This window comes from Lampris incognitus, chromosome 10 (assembly GCF_029633865.1).
Source record: "Lampris incognitus isolate fLamInc1 chromosome 10, fLamInc1.hap2, whole genome shotgun sequence".
Classification (NCBI taxonomy): Eukaryota; Metazoa; Chordata; class Actinopteri; order Lampriformes; family Lampridae; genus Lampris; species Lampris incognitus.
The window spans coordinates 44804711-44822668 of record NC_079220.1 but is presented as its reverse complement, the minus strand read 5'-3'; the positions used below and the strand labels follow the sequence as shown (position 1 = coordinate 44822668).

Here is a 17958-nt window from a genome sequence, read left to right as displayed (position 1 = left end):
TTTGGTATTTTGGAGGATTGAGCTTAGTTATTTCCACCTCCTACCAGGTTTGGTGTTTTAGAGGACTTAGTTATTTCCACCTCCCACCAGGTTTGGTGTTTTGGAGGACTGATCTTAGTTCTTTCCACCTCCTACCTAACACCTATCACCGCTGCTGTGGAAACATTTCTACTCATCACATCAAGTTAATATGTGGGTGGGTTCATGTGTTTGTGACCTTAGACAAGCAGGAGCAGCAGTGTCGCCAACTGATGGCTGGTCTAGACAAGGTGGTGAATGACCTGGACAAGCAGGAGAAGGTCATTTATGATCGAGTGCGCCCCCCACTGGAACAGACCAGGTCACTTCAGGACAGCGCTGATCGCCTACAAGATCTGAAGGTAATAAATTCAGTTAAATAAATAAATAAACAATTCATTAAATCAGTATGATCTCATAGAAAGCTCACGCACATGCTTTCAGAGTATGCTTCATTTTTTTCCCCTAAATTTATTTCTGATTTTCCCCTTTTTCTCCCAATTTAGTGGCCAATTGATCCCTATTTTTTAGTTGAAACTCCCACCCTTGTACTGTATGCGTTCGCCAACTGGATCTCTCTGGCTGGCAGTCTCGAAGGAGACGACTCCCCACTTTCATGACAAGGCGACTCCAGGCCGAACCACTGCTTTTTCCGACACACCCAGAGACGCATTCATGTGACGAACACAAGCCGACTCTGCCCCCCTCCCGAAGACAGCGTTGCCAATTATTGTTGCGTCATCAAGTCCGGCCATAATCGGATCTGACGAGACCGAGGTGCGAACCCTGGTCCCCAGTGGGCAACTGCATAGACAAAGCCGATGCTTAGACTGCTACACCACTGCGGACCCGAGTATGCTTCATTTTTAGCATTTCCCCACTACATTCTAAAATAAAATAATTTTATATGATTCTACTCTCCAAAAAAAATGAAAAAGAGCCATTCATGTGTAGAATGGTGGTCTAGTGGTTAGCACTGTCGCCTCGCAGCAAGAAGGTCCTTGGTTCGAACCCCAGGCCGTTCCAGGTTCTTTCTGTGTGGAGTTTGCATGTTCTCTCCGTTTCTGCACGGGTTTCCTCTTGGTGCTCCGGTTTCCTCCCACCATCAAAAAGACATGCATGTTAGGGTTAATACTCCTGTCTGTGCCCCTGAGCAAGGCAAAGACAAAGAACTGGAGTTGGTCCCCAGGTGCTGCAGCTGCAACTGCCCACTGCTGCCAGTGTACAGGGCTGCCCACTATTTCTAGTGTGTATATGGAAGATAGGTTAAATGCAGAGAATGAATTTCATTGTATGTATGTACAGTGACAGTAAAGTATCTTCTTCTGTTTCATCGCTGGTTTTTCCCAATAGGACATTGCAGCAGCTGTGAAAAAAATTGAACCAGAGAAGTCCTCCAAGGTGCAACAGTCAAAAAGTTTCTTGAGCTCCAACCCGACAAGTGCCAGTGCTCCCCAGCTCCATGCCAAAGTGGATGAGGCCAATAAGAAGTACAACAAAATTGACCTGCTGCTTAGCTGCTTTGAGGACAAGTAGGTTACTTATTATACATCTTGGTTTTTTTTCTGACGATGGGGGCCATCTTTGTAGCAAAATTTCTGGGTCTGTTTCTTTGCTCCAACAGGATAAGATAAGGGAACTTTATTTAACACTTAAAAAACACTGTCATGGGGGGAGTCTCGGTAGCGTAGCGGTCTAGTCTGTTGCCCACTCACAGAGATCGTCAGTTTGAATCCTTGTGTTACCTCCGGCTTGGTCAGACATCCCTACAGACACAGTTGGCTGTGTCTGCGGGTGGGAAGCCGGATGTGGGTATGTGTCCTGGTCGCTGCACTAGTGCCTCCTCTGGTCAGTCAGGGCACCTTTTCGGGGGGGAGGGGGAACTGGGGGGAACAGTGTTATCCTCCCACATGCTACGTCCCCCTGCCAAAATGCCTCACTGTCAGGTGAAAAGAAGCGGCTGGCAACTCCACATATCAAAGGAAGCATGTGGTAGTCTGCAGCCCTCCCTGGATCGGCAAAGAGGGTGAAGCAGCGACTGGGATGGCTTGAAAGAGTGGGGTAATTGGCCGGGTGTAACTAGGGAGAAAAAGGGGGGAGAAATAATCCACAGAAAAAAAACACACAAAATACACACTCAAAACTGTAGTTACTTAAAAGATAAGTTCACAGGCCTTATTGACACATTGTCAGCTATCATTTATAATTGTACAAACAAAAACTTTACTGATGCTTCAGTTTTGAGAAACTTACCACTTTGCTGAATATTCTCACTGGGCTTCAACATAATAAGAGGCTGGTAAAATACTAAATAAAGGCAATGGAGCCTAACCAGAGGATAACCAAATTCCTAAAATCACAAGCTTCAAATCAAGCCATTAATTGGAATTATTTGGCTGTTTTACTCAACATTTAAACTATTGTGTTTTAGACTGAAGAATTCCAACAGCCTTGAGAACACCCTTCAAAATTGCAAAACTTTTTTGTCCACCAACGAGAACAAATTGGCCAGAGAGGAGGTTGCCCCATCTGACATCTCCTCACTGGAGAAAACTCAGCGACAGCTTGCCGTAAGATGTCTCTTCTTTTATCAAAATTTTTACAAATCATCAGCCACTTAGCAAATATGACTGTTGTTAACTAGTTATGCATACTAGAATGTTGTTCTATGAAGGTACAGATGGGAAAAAAAGTTTAGATTCCAATTTCTGGATTACTCACTCAAGAACAATATACTGCTGTTTGTACTCATATCATCTTACTTCTGGACCTTACAGGATATTGCATCAGACCTGAGAGCCAAAAGGTCGATGCTAACAGAGGCAGAACAACACTTGCAGTCTACCAAAGGCAGCTGTGACAACATGGCCACCAAGCTGCAGGAGCACTGTCCTGACATAGAGAAGCAGGAAAATGAAATTCAGAAGCTCAACAAGCGCTATAACAATCTGAACAGGCAGCTAGACACCAGGTGAGAGCCATGGCATAAGGGTGAAGGTTTTATTTGGGAATATCTGTCTGCCACTTATTGCCCATCAGGAAACTGATACAGTTAGCCTTGCAGTTCACTTTGTGTTTCAGGTAGGAGTTGCATGATGACGTCAGATGTATATCAGGAGTATTTTCCAGTTTCCACCTAAACAGAGGTGGAAAAACCCGGTCCAGAAAGTAAAAACCCTAACTGTGTCTTTACTCCACCCATGTACAAAACCATCAGATTGCACTGACTAGTTTCCCAAATTAGCTGGTTTAATACATGGATGGAGTAAAGACATGGTTAGGGTTTTTACTTTCTGGACCGGGTTTTTCCACCTCTGCACCTAAATTAGATTTCAGAAACCTTCTAGAATGATATATTTATACACCTCCAAATGGGTAAGAGAAAATATGGAATAGTGATAATCATTTACCATGGAGGGCCATGTGTTTCTGGGTTGTTTTCCAACCCAACATTACACCAGCTGACTTCACTGATTAACACACCTTCAACCAGACAGAAGAGGGCTAATCAAAGAAATCAGATGGTGTTGTGTTGGGTTCGAATGAAAACCTGCGCACACATGGTCCTCTATGGCACCTGATTGAGTATCATTGGTGTAGACCATGGCCAGCAGCTACACTTCAAGACATGGCCACAGACAATAACTTTCGGCTAATGAAATAGCTAACATCAGTTTGCCTACTCAAGAATGCACTACTATTCCCATACTAGAACAAAACCAGAGGCCTTCATTGGTGGAACTTTTCCCCTCTAACAAAAAAAACAAACAAACAAAAAAAACAGGAAATTGACTCATGTAAAAAAATATCACAGATCAGCTTTCAGCCACTCTCACATGTGGAATAGTAACGTTCATGTCTGGAAGATTTACTATCCCTTCCCAAAATTAACCATAAGAAGATGGATCACTGATTCTTGAGATAAGGGACAAAACATGTCCTACATCGAAAAGTCGTCTTTGCATTACAAATCAAGAAATTGATAATAATAAAAATACTTTAAAAGTTAAATTTGAAGGACCTCTGTATACTCGTGAAATTAATTTGATATATTTTTAAACAATTTCATTAGAATTTGTCAAAATGCAGGCTCTGTACTCCGAAAGTACATATAACATCACCTGTCCTAAGCAAGAAGTCACAATGCCAAACTGCCAAAACAGTGTTTAAAAATGCCACAAATGCATAAATATAAATATCAAATGAAATGAAAGGTTAAACAAGATGTCACATAATACACAAAGTGAACTTTAAATTATTTTTTCCATAAAAAACTGCCTATCAAAGTTGCGTCCTCAGTTTCTGTCAACTCCTGAATAATAATCCTGAATAAATCAGGCAATGTCATGGTCAACTATAACCCTGAGGACCCCCTTTCTACTTCCTGCTGTTGGTGTATGCAACAGTAGGAAGTAGAAAAGGTCTAGTAAGTTTTCAATTTTATGGTATTTTAACCAAACAATGTTGATATCGCTGCAGTCACAGCTTTGACGTGTCAACACCATCTTCCCATTACGATTATCTTAGTTAAGAATTGTGGAATAAATGTTGGCATTTTAGTTTAGGGTATAGAGGCAGCTAGCAACTGAGGAAAAAACAAAATGGCTCCATTGTACAAGACGGTTAAGATGGAAAGACAATTCATTTTGTCAACTCCATTGTCTGACGGACTTGACGTTTAAGTTGATGGGGTTGACAAGTGCTCCCAAAAACTCTTTATACGATGGAGCCATTTTGTGGATAACAACCACATATGCCAAACCTATATTTATTGCTTTTATCTGTACTGCAGGCAAGCATGGCTGGAAAGAAACCGTCAGTGGAAGAGAAAAGAAAAAGAAATAGGGAGTATCAAAGAAAGAGAAGAGAGAAATTAAACATGACCCAGACAGCAGAAGTGAGATTCCAGAGAAGGAAAGACAAAGTTGGAAGAAGAGGGTTCAAGACAAAAAAAAGTAGACAAATAGGAGAATTGGGACCAAGGGAGCAGAGGCATCAGAGAAGGTATTGGATGGATGCTCAGAAAAGGTCTAGAAAGTGCAGGGCTCTGCAGAATGCAGTGCAGCAAGTAGACACCCCCCCCCCCACATAGTCCACTAGATCAGCGTACCGAAGAGCCAAGTATGAGCAGACATGCTCTTGCAATTGAGAGGGAGAGAAGAAAAATTAGGAATAGGCATTCAAGGTAAATAAAGGCTTTGAAATAGAAAATTAAGAAGATAATGAAACAGCAAAACTGACTGGGAAAGCAAAAATGGCGAAAAAAGGAGGCTCAAATTGACAAATCAAATGACAACCAACAAAGAAGAGAAAAAGTGCAAATAGACTCTCCACAGACAGAAACTGAGACGATATCAGGAAGCCAACTTGAAATCCTAACATCGAGTCCATCAACAGGAACCCAACTGTGAAGCTCAGTTACTCTTCCTTCTGTGCTCTGCGGCCCTTCTATGTTGCAGCGCCAAAGGCATCTGACAGGAAGACATGTCTGCATCAGTATCATGATAATGCATACTGTAACGTGCATGGATAAGAAGACACGCTGGCCGCTGGCTCAGGGGTCTGACCCTTTAGTCTAGCAGTTAGCGATGTCTCCTGCGGTGCGGGCGATACAGGTTCGCTTCCCGGCCGCGGCAGTTCCTGTGGTTGCGTTGTCCCCCGAATTCGCTACATTGGTGTCAGAAGTGGGATGGAGCGACCGTAAGGCCATCGGAAGCGTAGGCGCCCTGAGGCGTAAAGGAGCTGATATGCTTAAGCGCGGGGACGCGCTTCCCGAAGGAGGGGGTAGTGTAACGTGCATGGATAAGTAGACACGTTGGTCCTTGACTAACGGGTCGGACCCTGTAGTCGACTGGTAAACGTTGTCGCTTGCGGAGCGGGAGACACAGGTTCGCGTCCCGGCCATGGCGACGGTCTCCCAGACTGCGACCGTAAGGCCATCGGAAGCGTAGGCGCCCTGAGGCGTAAAGGAGCTGATATGCTTAAGCGCGGGGACACGCTTCCCGAAGGAGGGGGTAGTGTAACGTGCATGGATAAGTAGACACGTTGGTCCTTGACTAACGGGTCGGACCCTTTAGTTGACTGGTTAACGTTGTCGCTTGCGGAGCGGGAGACACAGGTTCGCGTCCCGGCCATGGCGACGGTCTCCCAGACTGCCCCCCGAATTCGCTACATTGGTGTCAGAAGTAGAATGGAGCGACCGTAAGGCCATCGGAAGCATATACGCCCTGAGGCGTGAAGGAGCTGATATGCTTAAGCGCGGGGACGCGCTTCCCGAAGGAGGGGGGTAGTGTAACGTGCATGGATAACAAGACACGCTGGCCGCTGGCTCGCGGGTCTGACCCTTTAGTCTAGCGGTTATCGATGTTTCCTGCGGTGCGGGCGATACGGGTTCGCCTCCCAGCGGCGGCAGTTCCTGTGGTTGCGTTGTCCCCTGAATTCGCTACAATACTTAATGCTTCATGTTCTAAGGTGATCGGGTGTTGTAAAGTTGACCAAACTAGAGAACAGCTTTCAATAAGTTTGTTGCTCTCCAGCAAGTGAGGCCTGCCTTCGTCGCACCTGTTTACGGTGCTTGAACAAAACACACGATAGCCTGGGTGCGTAAGATGGTGTCGTTCAACTTTCGACATATGAGTACTTGCACAAGAACTTCCGGTCTGGTTTGTTGAGAGAAGAGATGGCTTTGTTTTACACTCGCTGTGTGCAGGACCTCCCTAAAATCACGGTCAACGATGTACATTGCATCGTAAGTGCTTCCTCGGTAGCTCAGACAAGCAAAAAAAGAAAAGGGTTTTAAGATGTATATTTCGAGCTACATCGACAACTATAAGGGTGAGTAATGGCATCATAGGTAGCAAACCTTAGGACACAAGCCATAATACATGACATGGTAGTTTCACATTGTCTCTTCTGTACAGTTGTTAAAAGTATAGCCCAGTACTTATTGCAATCTACGAAGTGTGGGTGTGTGTGAGAGAGGCATGATGGGGGTGGAGAGACTGAACAGGTGAGTTAATTTGGCATGGGCGATTAAATTAAATGATACAAAACAGACATACCTGGTGTAAAACCGAATGTCCTCATCAGAACCTGCAAATCGCATCAGGCTGAATTTTGACTGTTGCTGGACGATCTCTAGTTGTTTCTGGAGCACTTCTATTTGTTTCCTCATTGACTCGTTTTGGGCCAGGGCAACACCCAAAGCGGCAGGATTAGGAGCCACACAAGAGTCATGCTCTTGCAGGCAGCTGCTGACATCCATCTCATTATCAGGAGTCCAGAGCTGGCAGAGGGGCGCCAGCAAGACGCTCCCGGTGCTCCCACACACCTAGCCTGGTTGCGGGTTTGGAGTACTCATTCCATGCAAAAAGTGTGGGGACAGCTCCTTTCTTGAGCCTCTTTAACACACCTGTAGCTGGCACAGCGAACTCACCCGGTTCAAAATGCCGACTACACAGTTTTGTACTCTTTGTGATGGTAAATGCGTCCCTCCGAATCTTTGCTAGCCACTTAGCTCTTTCCTCGCAGTTACTAGGGAATGAATGGAAACTTAAAAGAGATATATAGCGTGCCGAATTCGCACACTGTGGCACACAACGGCGCTCAGTGTAGCCTGATTCACGGCGTGGATACTTGAACGCCCCTTTTTGCCCTGTTTGATTCATTGATTTTTCAGATTAAATTAAGATTTCGGACGGATAAGTTAACAGCTAACTAATGATTCAGTTGGACGTAAGCATCCGGTTGTACCGGAAGTTCTTATGCAAACCAGAAGTTCTGCAGTGCGACATTAATGCACGGAGCCTAATCTTGCCCCAGAGCAAGGTGGAATCAATGTTGAATGGAGGCAGTGGGAGCGAGTTTAAGAAGAAACAGCTAGTGGGATCCACTTCAACATGAAACTTAACTTGCACAGCGGGAGTCTTTCAGAACTGCTCCATTTATACGAGGAGAAACTACGAGGTGAGACCACAACACGTGTGCTTGGTTCACAATCAAGCAAAAGCATACAGAAATTTAATTGAGACCTGCAGTGAGAACACAGTCATCACACATGTTGATTTTTCAGAATCCTGGAAGTGCAAGTATGCCTCTGAAGTTCAACCTGTCATTTTGGCCAGAATTTGCCACAGTTGAATCTTCATACTGGAATGTATTACACCAAGAGTGAAAAGGTAGCATTTTGCACAGTGTCAGAGTCTTAAGAGACAAGATGCTGCAGCAATCTGGACATACATGGATCCAGTCCTAAAAGATATTCAGACAACATTTCCATTGGTTACTGCTGGGCACTTTTGGTCAGACAGTCCCAGTAAGCAGTATAAGAACAGGAAGAACTTCTTCCTCCTTTCTGAAGTACCACCCACACTGGGCTTCAACAGAACAACATGGAATTATTTCCCAACATCCCACGGCAAGGGTGGCCCAGATGGCATTGGGGGAACAGGAAAAAGAACCGCAGACAAATTGGTTCTGCGAGGAAATGATGTGACGGATGGAAAAGAGTTCTTTGAAAAGATCTCAAACAGTCTGAATTGTATTCAACTGTATCACATTGAGGAAGAAGACATGGAAAAATATGACACACTTCTCACACAACAACTTCAAACAGGTTCCATCAACAAGAAAAATACACCAGGTCATCCCACATCAAAATAGTGTCCACCACAGACAGCTGTCGTGCTTTTGCAGTGAGCGTTTGGATTGCCAGTGCTTTACCCCAGCTACTTTCTGTTTACATGGATGCACAGAGGAACAGCAGACTGATCTGAGGGCCAGGAAGAAAGGTCCTTTGGCCATGTTGATGGAAGTGGAGATGGGGGAAATGGAAGAGTTGATGGAGGAGGATATGGAAGAGGAGCCGCTGAAAGTTCCTGAGGGCGTTGTAGTCGAAATAACTATTGACAGCATTGAGGATGGAGACTGGCTACCAGTGGTGTATGATGACCGCTGGTGGCTAGCAAAGGCCATCGATGTAGACACTGAGCACCAAGATGTGAAAGTGGAGTTTATGCACCCCCATGGTCCAACAGCAAATGTTCACCCAAAACATGGGAGGAGGGATGTCTGTTTCTGTCCAGTCAAAGACATTCTTCTGAAACTAACAGGGAAGGCATGTCCACTCCAATCAAGCCATACAAGAGAGCTCTACAGCATAGCCCCTGATGTAAAGGACTTCATAGAGTGCAGACATGTCCGACGCCTGTTGCCCAATGCCTAAGTCTTGCAGGTCAGACAAAAATGAAATCTTAAGTAATTGATCCTGTTTCAAAATGGCTACAGATATCCTGTATTCCCGTGGAATGGAGAACATTTCTGTTGTTGTTACAGGGTGTCCTATAGCAATGCTTACCTCTACACTGAAATCAATATGCTTACGTGTATACTTATTGTACCTGCAACACTTACTTGTTCAGAAAATGTGTATTCTAGATAAACCAAACTCCCTTTATACTTACCTGTCCTACTTACATGTAGAGAGAAATTCAAGTGAATGCTGGTACTTATCTGTCTGAAGTTCTGTGGAAAATCATGGATGGATTTATTACACTACATAATCACCTACCTTGCTAGTTCTAGTTCTAAACCTGTCCCATTCCAACGCAATACTTATCTTTGACTCTGAATCAAATATGCAGTGTTTACCTTTACTTGCAATTACATTTATTCATTTAGCAGATGCTTTTATCCAAAGCAACTTTCAATGAGATTACAAGGACAGCCCCCTGGAGCAATTTAGGGTTAAGTGCCTTGCTCAAGTTCACACTAGTGGTGGTGTTCCCAGGTGGGATTTGAACTCATGACCTTTTCGTCACCAGGCACTCTTTATTAGTTAGTGTTCTTAGTCTGTTGTCATCTCAGTTCAGTTCAGTTCAGTTATGCATGACACCCCTATTGGGGTATAGGCTGTCAACAAGGGACCTCCAGAGTTCTCGGTCATTAGTTTTCTTTGATGCCAGGTATATCCTAGTCTCTTGATATCTGCCTGGAGATCCCATTGCCAGTTGTTCTTTGGCTGGCCTCTCTTTCTTTTCCCTTGAGGGTTCCATGTCAAAGCTTGTCTGATCTCAATCAGTTGTTAGTAAAATGTACTTGTAAATACTTAAATCAGTTTTCATCTCCATCAGTTGTTTGTCAACACTGTCAGTTGTTTGTCAACACCATCAGTAATTGTCAACACCATCAGATGAAGGTTTTTGTCCTTTTTCAAAGAAATATGTTACTCTTTGTTCAAGTTATTGTATTTCTATATTAAAACACCAGCTGAACTACATGCAGTGATGTCTTCTTTGCCTAAGAACATTGATTATATATGTTTAATATACAAAATTAAGGAATTTTGAAATTGGATTTTTCAAAATAATGTGAAATCAGAACAAAACTGTATATAATGCATTTTATTATTTAACTCTGTCACAGAAAACCGTTATTAGATATTATTAGACTTTACACTCTTGTTGAATTGATCAAATTAAAAATAGCGTACTTTTTGGTATGTCTGATGGTGTTGGCACAAATCAAGATATGAAGTGAATAAATTTTAATTTTCATAAAAAGTGTTTTAATAAAAAAAACCTGTTCCCTTACATTGTTTGTTAGCTTACACCTTTGTCTATAAATATATCCATTTCAAATTCATGTAGTATTAAAAAAAATAGAAGACGTAAAACATGTTTTGCCCCTTATCTCAAGTAGATTTACTTATCTAAAAACTGTCACAGAAGGGATTACCTGGAAAAGTATTCCCAATAAAACTATGTACAGCTTGTCAACAGCCTGGATAAATGGAACGTTGTCGCATCAAAACTTTCACTAATGATGACCTGAGAGTTATCCTGTCAATCCCAGATGGTCAACAGGGTCCACAACTGAAACAAATATACAGGCTAAAATCTACCAAGAAGAGGAACAAATCATAAACCTTACCACATTATTTTTTAATGGCTACATTTTCAAAAGAAGGCACGGTGGCCCAGTGGTTAGCACTGCTGCCTCACAGAAAAGAAAGGTCCAGGTTTCAAACCCCAGGCCATCCCAGGTCCTTTCTTTGTGGAGTTCTCCCCTTGTCTGTGTGGGTTTCCTCCAGATGCTCCGGTTTCCTCCCACCATCAAAAAGATGCATGTTAGGGTTAATACTCCTGTCTGTGCCCCTGAGCAAGGCAATAGAAAGAAAAACTGGAGTTGGTCCCTGGGCGTTGCAGCTGCCCACTGCTCCTGCAGAAAATACATTTCATTGTAAGAATTCAATTCATTGTAAGAATACACTGACAAAATAAAGTGGCTTTAAATGCTTATGACTAGGAGGAAAAAAATCTCTAGCTATAAGTGCAGGATGTTGCGTTAAATACAACCCCATCGGGGCGGCACGGTGGCGCAGTGGTTAATGCAGTCGCCTCACAGTAAGAAGGTTCTGGGTTCGAGCCTCGGGGTAGTCCAACCTTGGGGGTCATCCCGGGTCATCCTCTGTGTGGAGTTTACATGTTCTCCCATGTCGGCTTTCCTCTCACAGTCCAAAGACATGTAGTTCAGGTGACTCAGCCATACTAAATTGCCTCTATTGTGAATGTGTGTGTGTGTGTGTGTGTATGTCGGCCCTGTGTGATGGCCTGTCGGCCTGTCCAGGGTGTCTCCCCGCCTGCCACCCAGTGACTGCTGGGATAGGCTCCATCATCCCTGTGACCCTGACAGCACAATAAGCGGGTCAGATAATGAATGGATGGATGGACATCCCTATCGGAGGTGCTGTTTTGACCTCTAATCTGGTCCCAGCAAATCTCACTGTGAATAAGAAGAAATATAACTATGAACCTTGTAAAGATGCCAAAGAAGACATTTCTAACACACTGTCTTATCTGTTTTTGACTAAGGCATGATTGCTGTGCTAGAAAGTGCTATTTACACGGAAGTAATATTGCAAAATCACATTGTCCATCAAACTGGAAAGGTAGTGCCACAAGAAATGTGCCCAGTGACCTGGTTATTTACTTAATTGCCATAAAGTAAAGCTTTCTGAACCTGAATAGAGCATCACTGGTTCACTTAATTTTTCACACCAAAGTAAAGGCCGAAAGCCCAAATAGGCAATTGCTAGTGTATATACATTTTATTACAAGGTAAAACCATAGAAGCTGAATGAAATTTATTTTTTATCCAAACTAAAGGCCGTCAGCCCAAGTAGTATATCCCTGGTAATTTACTTGGGCTTTGATTTTTTTTAATACACATTATGGTTATATGATTAAATATCTACCTTACCAGACCAAATACATTTTACCAAAGTATTTGCAATTTATGATTTTGACTCAATTTCACTTTTAATTGCAACAAAGTGAGTAGTTTTTTTTCCTCCTGAAGATGCCATATTGAATATTAGCATGTTGCTTTTATCTTTACCCTGGTTACCTAGAAAGAGGTTGAGAGAGTGAGTAGACACGTAGTAATATTGAGTGTCTTTAATATTGTCATCGTTGTTGGCGTCTCTCGTGTCTGAGGATCCATTCCACGAGATTAAGGTGTGTGCTTAAAAACTTGGAGCCATTCACTAAAGCCTTGATTAAAGTGGTGATCAGGTCGTGACGCTGGTCCACACTGCTTGGCCTGGGAGGATCTAGTTCCATGGCAACACAAGAGTGAAGACGATGGGATCCGCCACAGGTTGCACCCAAGTGATGGTTGGATTGGGAGTCCAGACTGTCCACTTGTTAGGCACTTACGAGCCAGGGATGTGTGGGATTTTAATAACCGCCAGTTTGCGGTCCTGTTAGGCTTTAGCAAGCTGAGTGCTGCCCAGGTTACGCCAACTCCACAAGTGAAGTCCGGTCAATACCGCAAGGAGGGGCCTATCCGGGGTTTGTCACGCATGCAGGAATCGGTAGCCTGTACCTTTCAGCCTACATCACATGACGCTCCAGCAACCTGTCTTTAATATAGCCTAGCCTTGTGCTGAGGATGAGTGTACTATCTAAAATGACCTCTGTGATATCAGGGATACCTCCGCTATTAGCTGTTTTTTTTGTTTTTTTTTAAGTAATATACAAGATTTTCATCAGGTTCAATCAGGTGGCAGGTGGTTAAGAGTCAATCTAAACAAGCTATATGCCCATCGGAAAAATTAAATGGGGATAGTATTCCAATTTTATAAATGCTAGATGGAAAAATGGCTCAAAAAGTCAATGAAAACAAGTGATAGAAATGTCTTAATGTGAGGCCAATGATGGTCATTTAAGGCCATGGATTAAGGCCATCCACTTACCCAGAAAATTGGGTAAGTGCCCATATTTCTGGTCATATTGCAAACTACCTTATAATATATCACATCATTAGGCAAGCAACTCTACAAATGTTCTTTTCTGACTGTTGCAGGTCTCAAAGCTTGCAGAGAGCCAAAATGGCATACAACAATTACCGCAATGAGTATGACAATTTGAATAGCTGGCTCTCTCGTATTCCAAACTATGAGCCCCGTGAAACCGATGACATGAGACAAGTGGACGCCAAGCTGAAGAATCAGAGGGTGAGGACATTAAGTAACAATGTCACAGGATTTTCTTTTCAGATTCAATTGATGATGAGAGCAATACCTTATAACCTCTACTCTGTCTTTTACAGAACCTGCTCTCTGATATCGCAAGGAAAGAGACTGACTTAAATAATGTCTCAAAGAATGCCCAACTTTACCAACAAGCTGTCAAAGTAGGATGTTCAATACATGTCATTCTGAAGCTAGTTTCAACTGAATTACAGAAAATGGTAGGATCATGATCAACTAATTGGTTTGCTCATCTTTGTAGGATTATGAAAATGAAACAGAGAAATTTAAGTCTATGCTTGATCTTGAGGATGGACTTGTGCCTCAGACATACAAGAGGAGCAGACTGGAGTCACCTGCGCTGAGGGTCAAGGGAGAGGTGAGGAATTATAGCCCAGCTTACATGACAAGCAGATTTGAAATATTACATATTTCAGCCCATTTAAACCTATAATGCATATTTTGGTTAATAGCAGTTTTCAATTAAGTTTAAGTTGGCTAAGAAACAAAAATTATATTAAGGCTATAACTCATGCTCACAACTGCATGCTATTACATGTTTTAAAGGAAGCTGCTATTGAGACCAAGTTTACTGAGGTCAGTGCTGTCAACAGGCAAAGGCTGCAGAATCTGGAATTCGCCCAAAGTCTTCTCAACCAGGTAAAATATTTCCACATCTTGTGAAGAATTAATTTTATTTAATCAGAAATAATCAAACAATGTGTTCCTCTTAATCGTGCCACTTTTTTTTTTGCTTTAGCAACAACAGATTCCAATGATCCAGCCTAAAAATGTTCAGCTTGTTCAGTCTGCTGCTGTGGGTGAAGAGCCTTGGAGAATCAAGAAGCAACTGGATGAAGAGATTCAGAGGAGGGAGCAGCTTGAGAAAGAGATAGAGACAATCCAGACTGAAATCTATGTTCTGGAAGGCCAGAAACCCCAGGATACCATTGTCAAGAAAGAGCTGATCAAAAAAGTCCCTGATCCCCAGCTGGATGAAGAAGTCCATAAAACCCAGCAGAAGCTCTCAGAAGAGCGCCGCACTACTCGTGTCCTGGAAAATGACCTTGAAGCACTGAATCTGAAACTACGTGGCTTTGAGACTGAAATGAAAGAAGGGGCACAGCAGTACACCGTGAAGGAAGTTCTGCGTATTGAAAGAGATCGAGGCCAGGAGGAGGAGGTCCGCAAGCTGCGGGAGGAGCTGGAAGAGCTAAGAAGGCAGAAAGTGATTAAGGACAATGAGCTGATTCAGATCCAGAAGCAGGTGACTCTTCTTGCAGAGGAGAAGAACAAGGAACAAGAGGTAATCACTGAGGAAGAGGTAATCAAGGTCCAGAATGACCCCCAACTAGAAAGCGAGTACTGGGTCCTCCTTGACCGTAGGCAGAAGGAAACTGATGGGAGGGCACAGCTAGAGGATGAGCTGCGCTTCCTTCAGGAAAAACTACGAAGACTGGAGAAAGAAAAAGCCATGGCACAGGAAAAAATCTCCATCAAGGAGGTGCTGAAAGTGGAAAAGGATATTGCTTTGGAGAGGGAAGTGGAAAACTTGAGGAGGCAGTTTGAGGAGGAGAAGACAAAAAGGAGGTCATCACAGCGAGAAAAGACTGACCTCCAAAGAAAAATTTCCAGCCTTGAGGAAGAAAAATCCAGGGTGATTGTTCAGGAGAAGGTGCGTGAGATTGTTCGCCCAGATCCTAAGGCTGAAAATGAGGTGGCCAACCTTCGGCTAGACCTGGTAGAGCAGCAGAGGCGATACAAAGATTCAGAGTTTCAGCTCAGATCCCTACAAGATGAGTTGGCCATGCTAAGGAACAGGGGCCCACAGGTGGAGGTCAAAGAAGTCATCAAAGAAGTCATCAAGTACAAGACAGATCCCCAGACAGAGAGAGAGTTAGAAAGACTCCGCAATGAAATTGTAGATAAAACCCATCAGACTGAGAAGTCAGAGATGGAGATTCGCCAACTTCATGGTGAAATTCAAAGATGGAAGGACACCAAACCTCAAGTACAGACTAAAGAGGTGGTCAATGAGGTGCTGCAGTATAGAGAAGATCCCAAGACCAAGGAAGAGATTGAGACTCTCAAGAGAAAACTTGCAGATGAACAGAAGAAACGCCTTGATCTTGAGAGAGAGCGCTCAAGCCATGAGGAGAAAATCAGACTAAGGAAGATTGACCTGTCTCAAGTCAGAGAAAAAATTGTACAGCAAGAGGTGGTAAAGATGGAAGAGGATCCTGTCCTGAAATCAGACTGTAACACTTTCACACATAACATCAACAATGAGCAGAAGCTGAAGGACAGTCTTAAAGTTGAGCTCCACCAGCTGCAGAAACAAATGGCTGACCTGGACCTCCAAATGGAAGAGACAGAGCGTGAACGTAGAGCAAGGCGGGAGGCTGAATTGGAAATCCAAAGGCTTCGGGTTAGACACAATGAGCTGGAACTCCGAGACAAAGAAAACCGTGAGAAGGTGACCGTAAAACAAAAGGTAGTGTTGCAGCAGGACCCTCAACAGGAAAAGGAGCACTCAATTCTCAGACTACAGGTAGAGGAGGAGAGGCACAAGCGTGCTTTGCTTGAAAAAGAGCTGAATGCCCTGATCCAACAGCAGCTTACATTGGAGAAAATGGATGTAAAGGAAAGGGTTGTGCGCACTGAGAAGGTCCAAGTTGAAAAGGACCCAGAGGCTGAGCTAGAGATAGAGAACCTTAGAAGGACTCTAGAAGATGAGAAAAGGAGGAGGCGGGAACTAGACCAGGAGTTAGCCACCCTAACTTCCAAGCTGTCCGACATAGAGTTCTCTAAAACTAAATCTTCAAAGGAACTCGATTATATCCGTGATGAGAGCAACCGTCTGCAGCAGGAAAATCACAGGCTACAGAATGAGATCCGCAAACTTCAGTCGGAGATCCACATCACCAGCAAAGAGACACGGCTAATTACAGAGTCTTCACCCATGGAGAGTAGCAAGAACCTGGAACTAAGGCTTGATTCACTACAGAGGGAACTATCGGAGCTCACGAGCATCACAGGCCAAAAGGATGAGGAGATCCAGAAGCTCCAAAAGAATCTATCAGCTGTGAGAATCAAGAGGGAGCAGAGAGAGAGCCATCTTCGTAGGTCAATCGTAGTCATTGATCCAGACACAGGGAAGGAGATGCGGCCAGAGGAGGCCTACAAGCTGGGGCTAATTGACTGGAAGATGTTTGTCAACCTGCAAAGCCAGGAGTGTGACTGGGAGGAGACTACAGTTAAAGGGCCTAGTGGAGAATCATCAGTTCTTCATGACAGAAAGTCAGGAAAGAAGTTTTCCATTGATGACGCCCTGCGTGTTGGGCACATTACAGATAAGCAGCTTCAGCAGTACCACAACAAAGAGATCACCATTCAAGAATTTGGTGTCATGGTGTCGGGCAAGACCAAGTAAATGTAAAAATTCTGAGAAATCACTTCTATTTTTCCTAGAAAGTTGAATCACTTCATCTGGACACAATGTTTATGAAACTGATCATTGGTTTCGGTCATTATGCAACTTTGCTGTTTAGAAGGGTGGGGGTAGCTGCCGTCAGTTGAGACTAACGAAGTCGCTTGGATGAGTGATGAAACGTTTCTCCCACTAAACATTGTGCCCAGATGAACTGATTCACCTTTCTGGGATTTCCTTACCTGGATTATTGAGCATGCATCAAGACACATCTATTTTTGTACCCAGTGTGATCTGAATAAACCTGTCTGATGTTCTTTATCTAATATTTTCTTTTGATTTTACCATTTCTGTGACTGCAATGTTAACTTGGACATATTTTCTCTATTCCTAAATCTTACATGCATCATAGTATATTTACAAGTCCAGTTTATAACATTTTGATTTGCTAAACTGGTAACTATTAAGAAACACTGGTTTATGTGGCTTTTACTACAGTCGAGTAGCTAGTATTTGGTAATATAGGAAAAGGGAAACTATTCCTAAAATTATGCCTACACATATTCTACTGGTACCTGGGTAGAGGTAACATTCAGTCTTTGATAAGATTTTGCTGCTGAAATATGAAACAAACAAGTACTCAAAACCATGTTTCATGTTTTCATAGGGTGATTGTATGAGGTGTTTGATTTTTCTAATATATGATTTCTGATCCTAAATAAAATAAAAAAAGTCAAACTTGGAAAAATGACAGTTGTTTTGATTTTATATAAAACAATGACTTAAAAACAAGGTGCAAGTAAAGATGAGAACATTCATGATAAAAAAAAAGAAAATTGTGGATGAGAACATTCATGATAAAAAAAAAGAAAGAAAATTGTGGCAACCAAAACTATATCAGATAATAGTTTGCCATGAAAATGTTTTTACAGTGCAATGAAACAGACAACTGTGTCTCTGCTGGTACAACTTCTGGGAA

At 43.0% G+C, this 17958-nt stretch overlaps 1 protein-coding gene across 1 annotated transcript in view; it reads left to right on the top strand.

The window, feature by feature from the left end:
• ppl (periplakin) overlaps nucleotides 1-17721 on the top strand; it is a 37184-nt gene extending 19463 nt beyond the window's left edge. Inside the window, exons 15-23 of the mRNA XM_056287584.1 lie at nucleotides 223-380; nucleotides 1372-1550; nucleotides 2450-2588; nucleotides 2796-2989; nucleotides 13384-13534; nucleotides 13630-13713; nucleotides 13812-13928; nucleotides 14117-14209; nucleotides 14310-17721. Of these exons, the coding sequence (XP_056143559.1) occupies nucleotides 223-380; nucleotides 1372-1550; nucleotides 2450-2588; nucleotides 2796-2989; nucleotides 13384-13534; nucleotides 13630-13713; nucleotides 13812-13928; nucleotides 14117-14209; nucleotides 14310-16982 (3788 nt within the window). The 3' untranslated portion in view covers nucleotides 16983-17721. The remainder of the gene's footprint in view (nucleotides 1-222; nucleotides 381-1371; nucleotides 1551-2449; nucleotides 2589-2795; nucleotides 2990-13383; nucleotides 13535-13629; nucleotides 13714-13811; nucleotides 13929-14116; nucleotides 14210-14309) is intronic.
• Nucleotides 17722-17958: the final 237 nt, after the last annotated feature.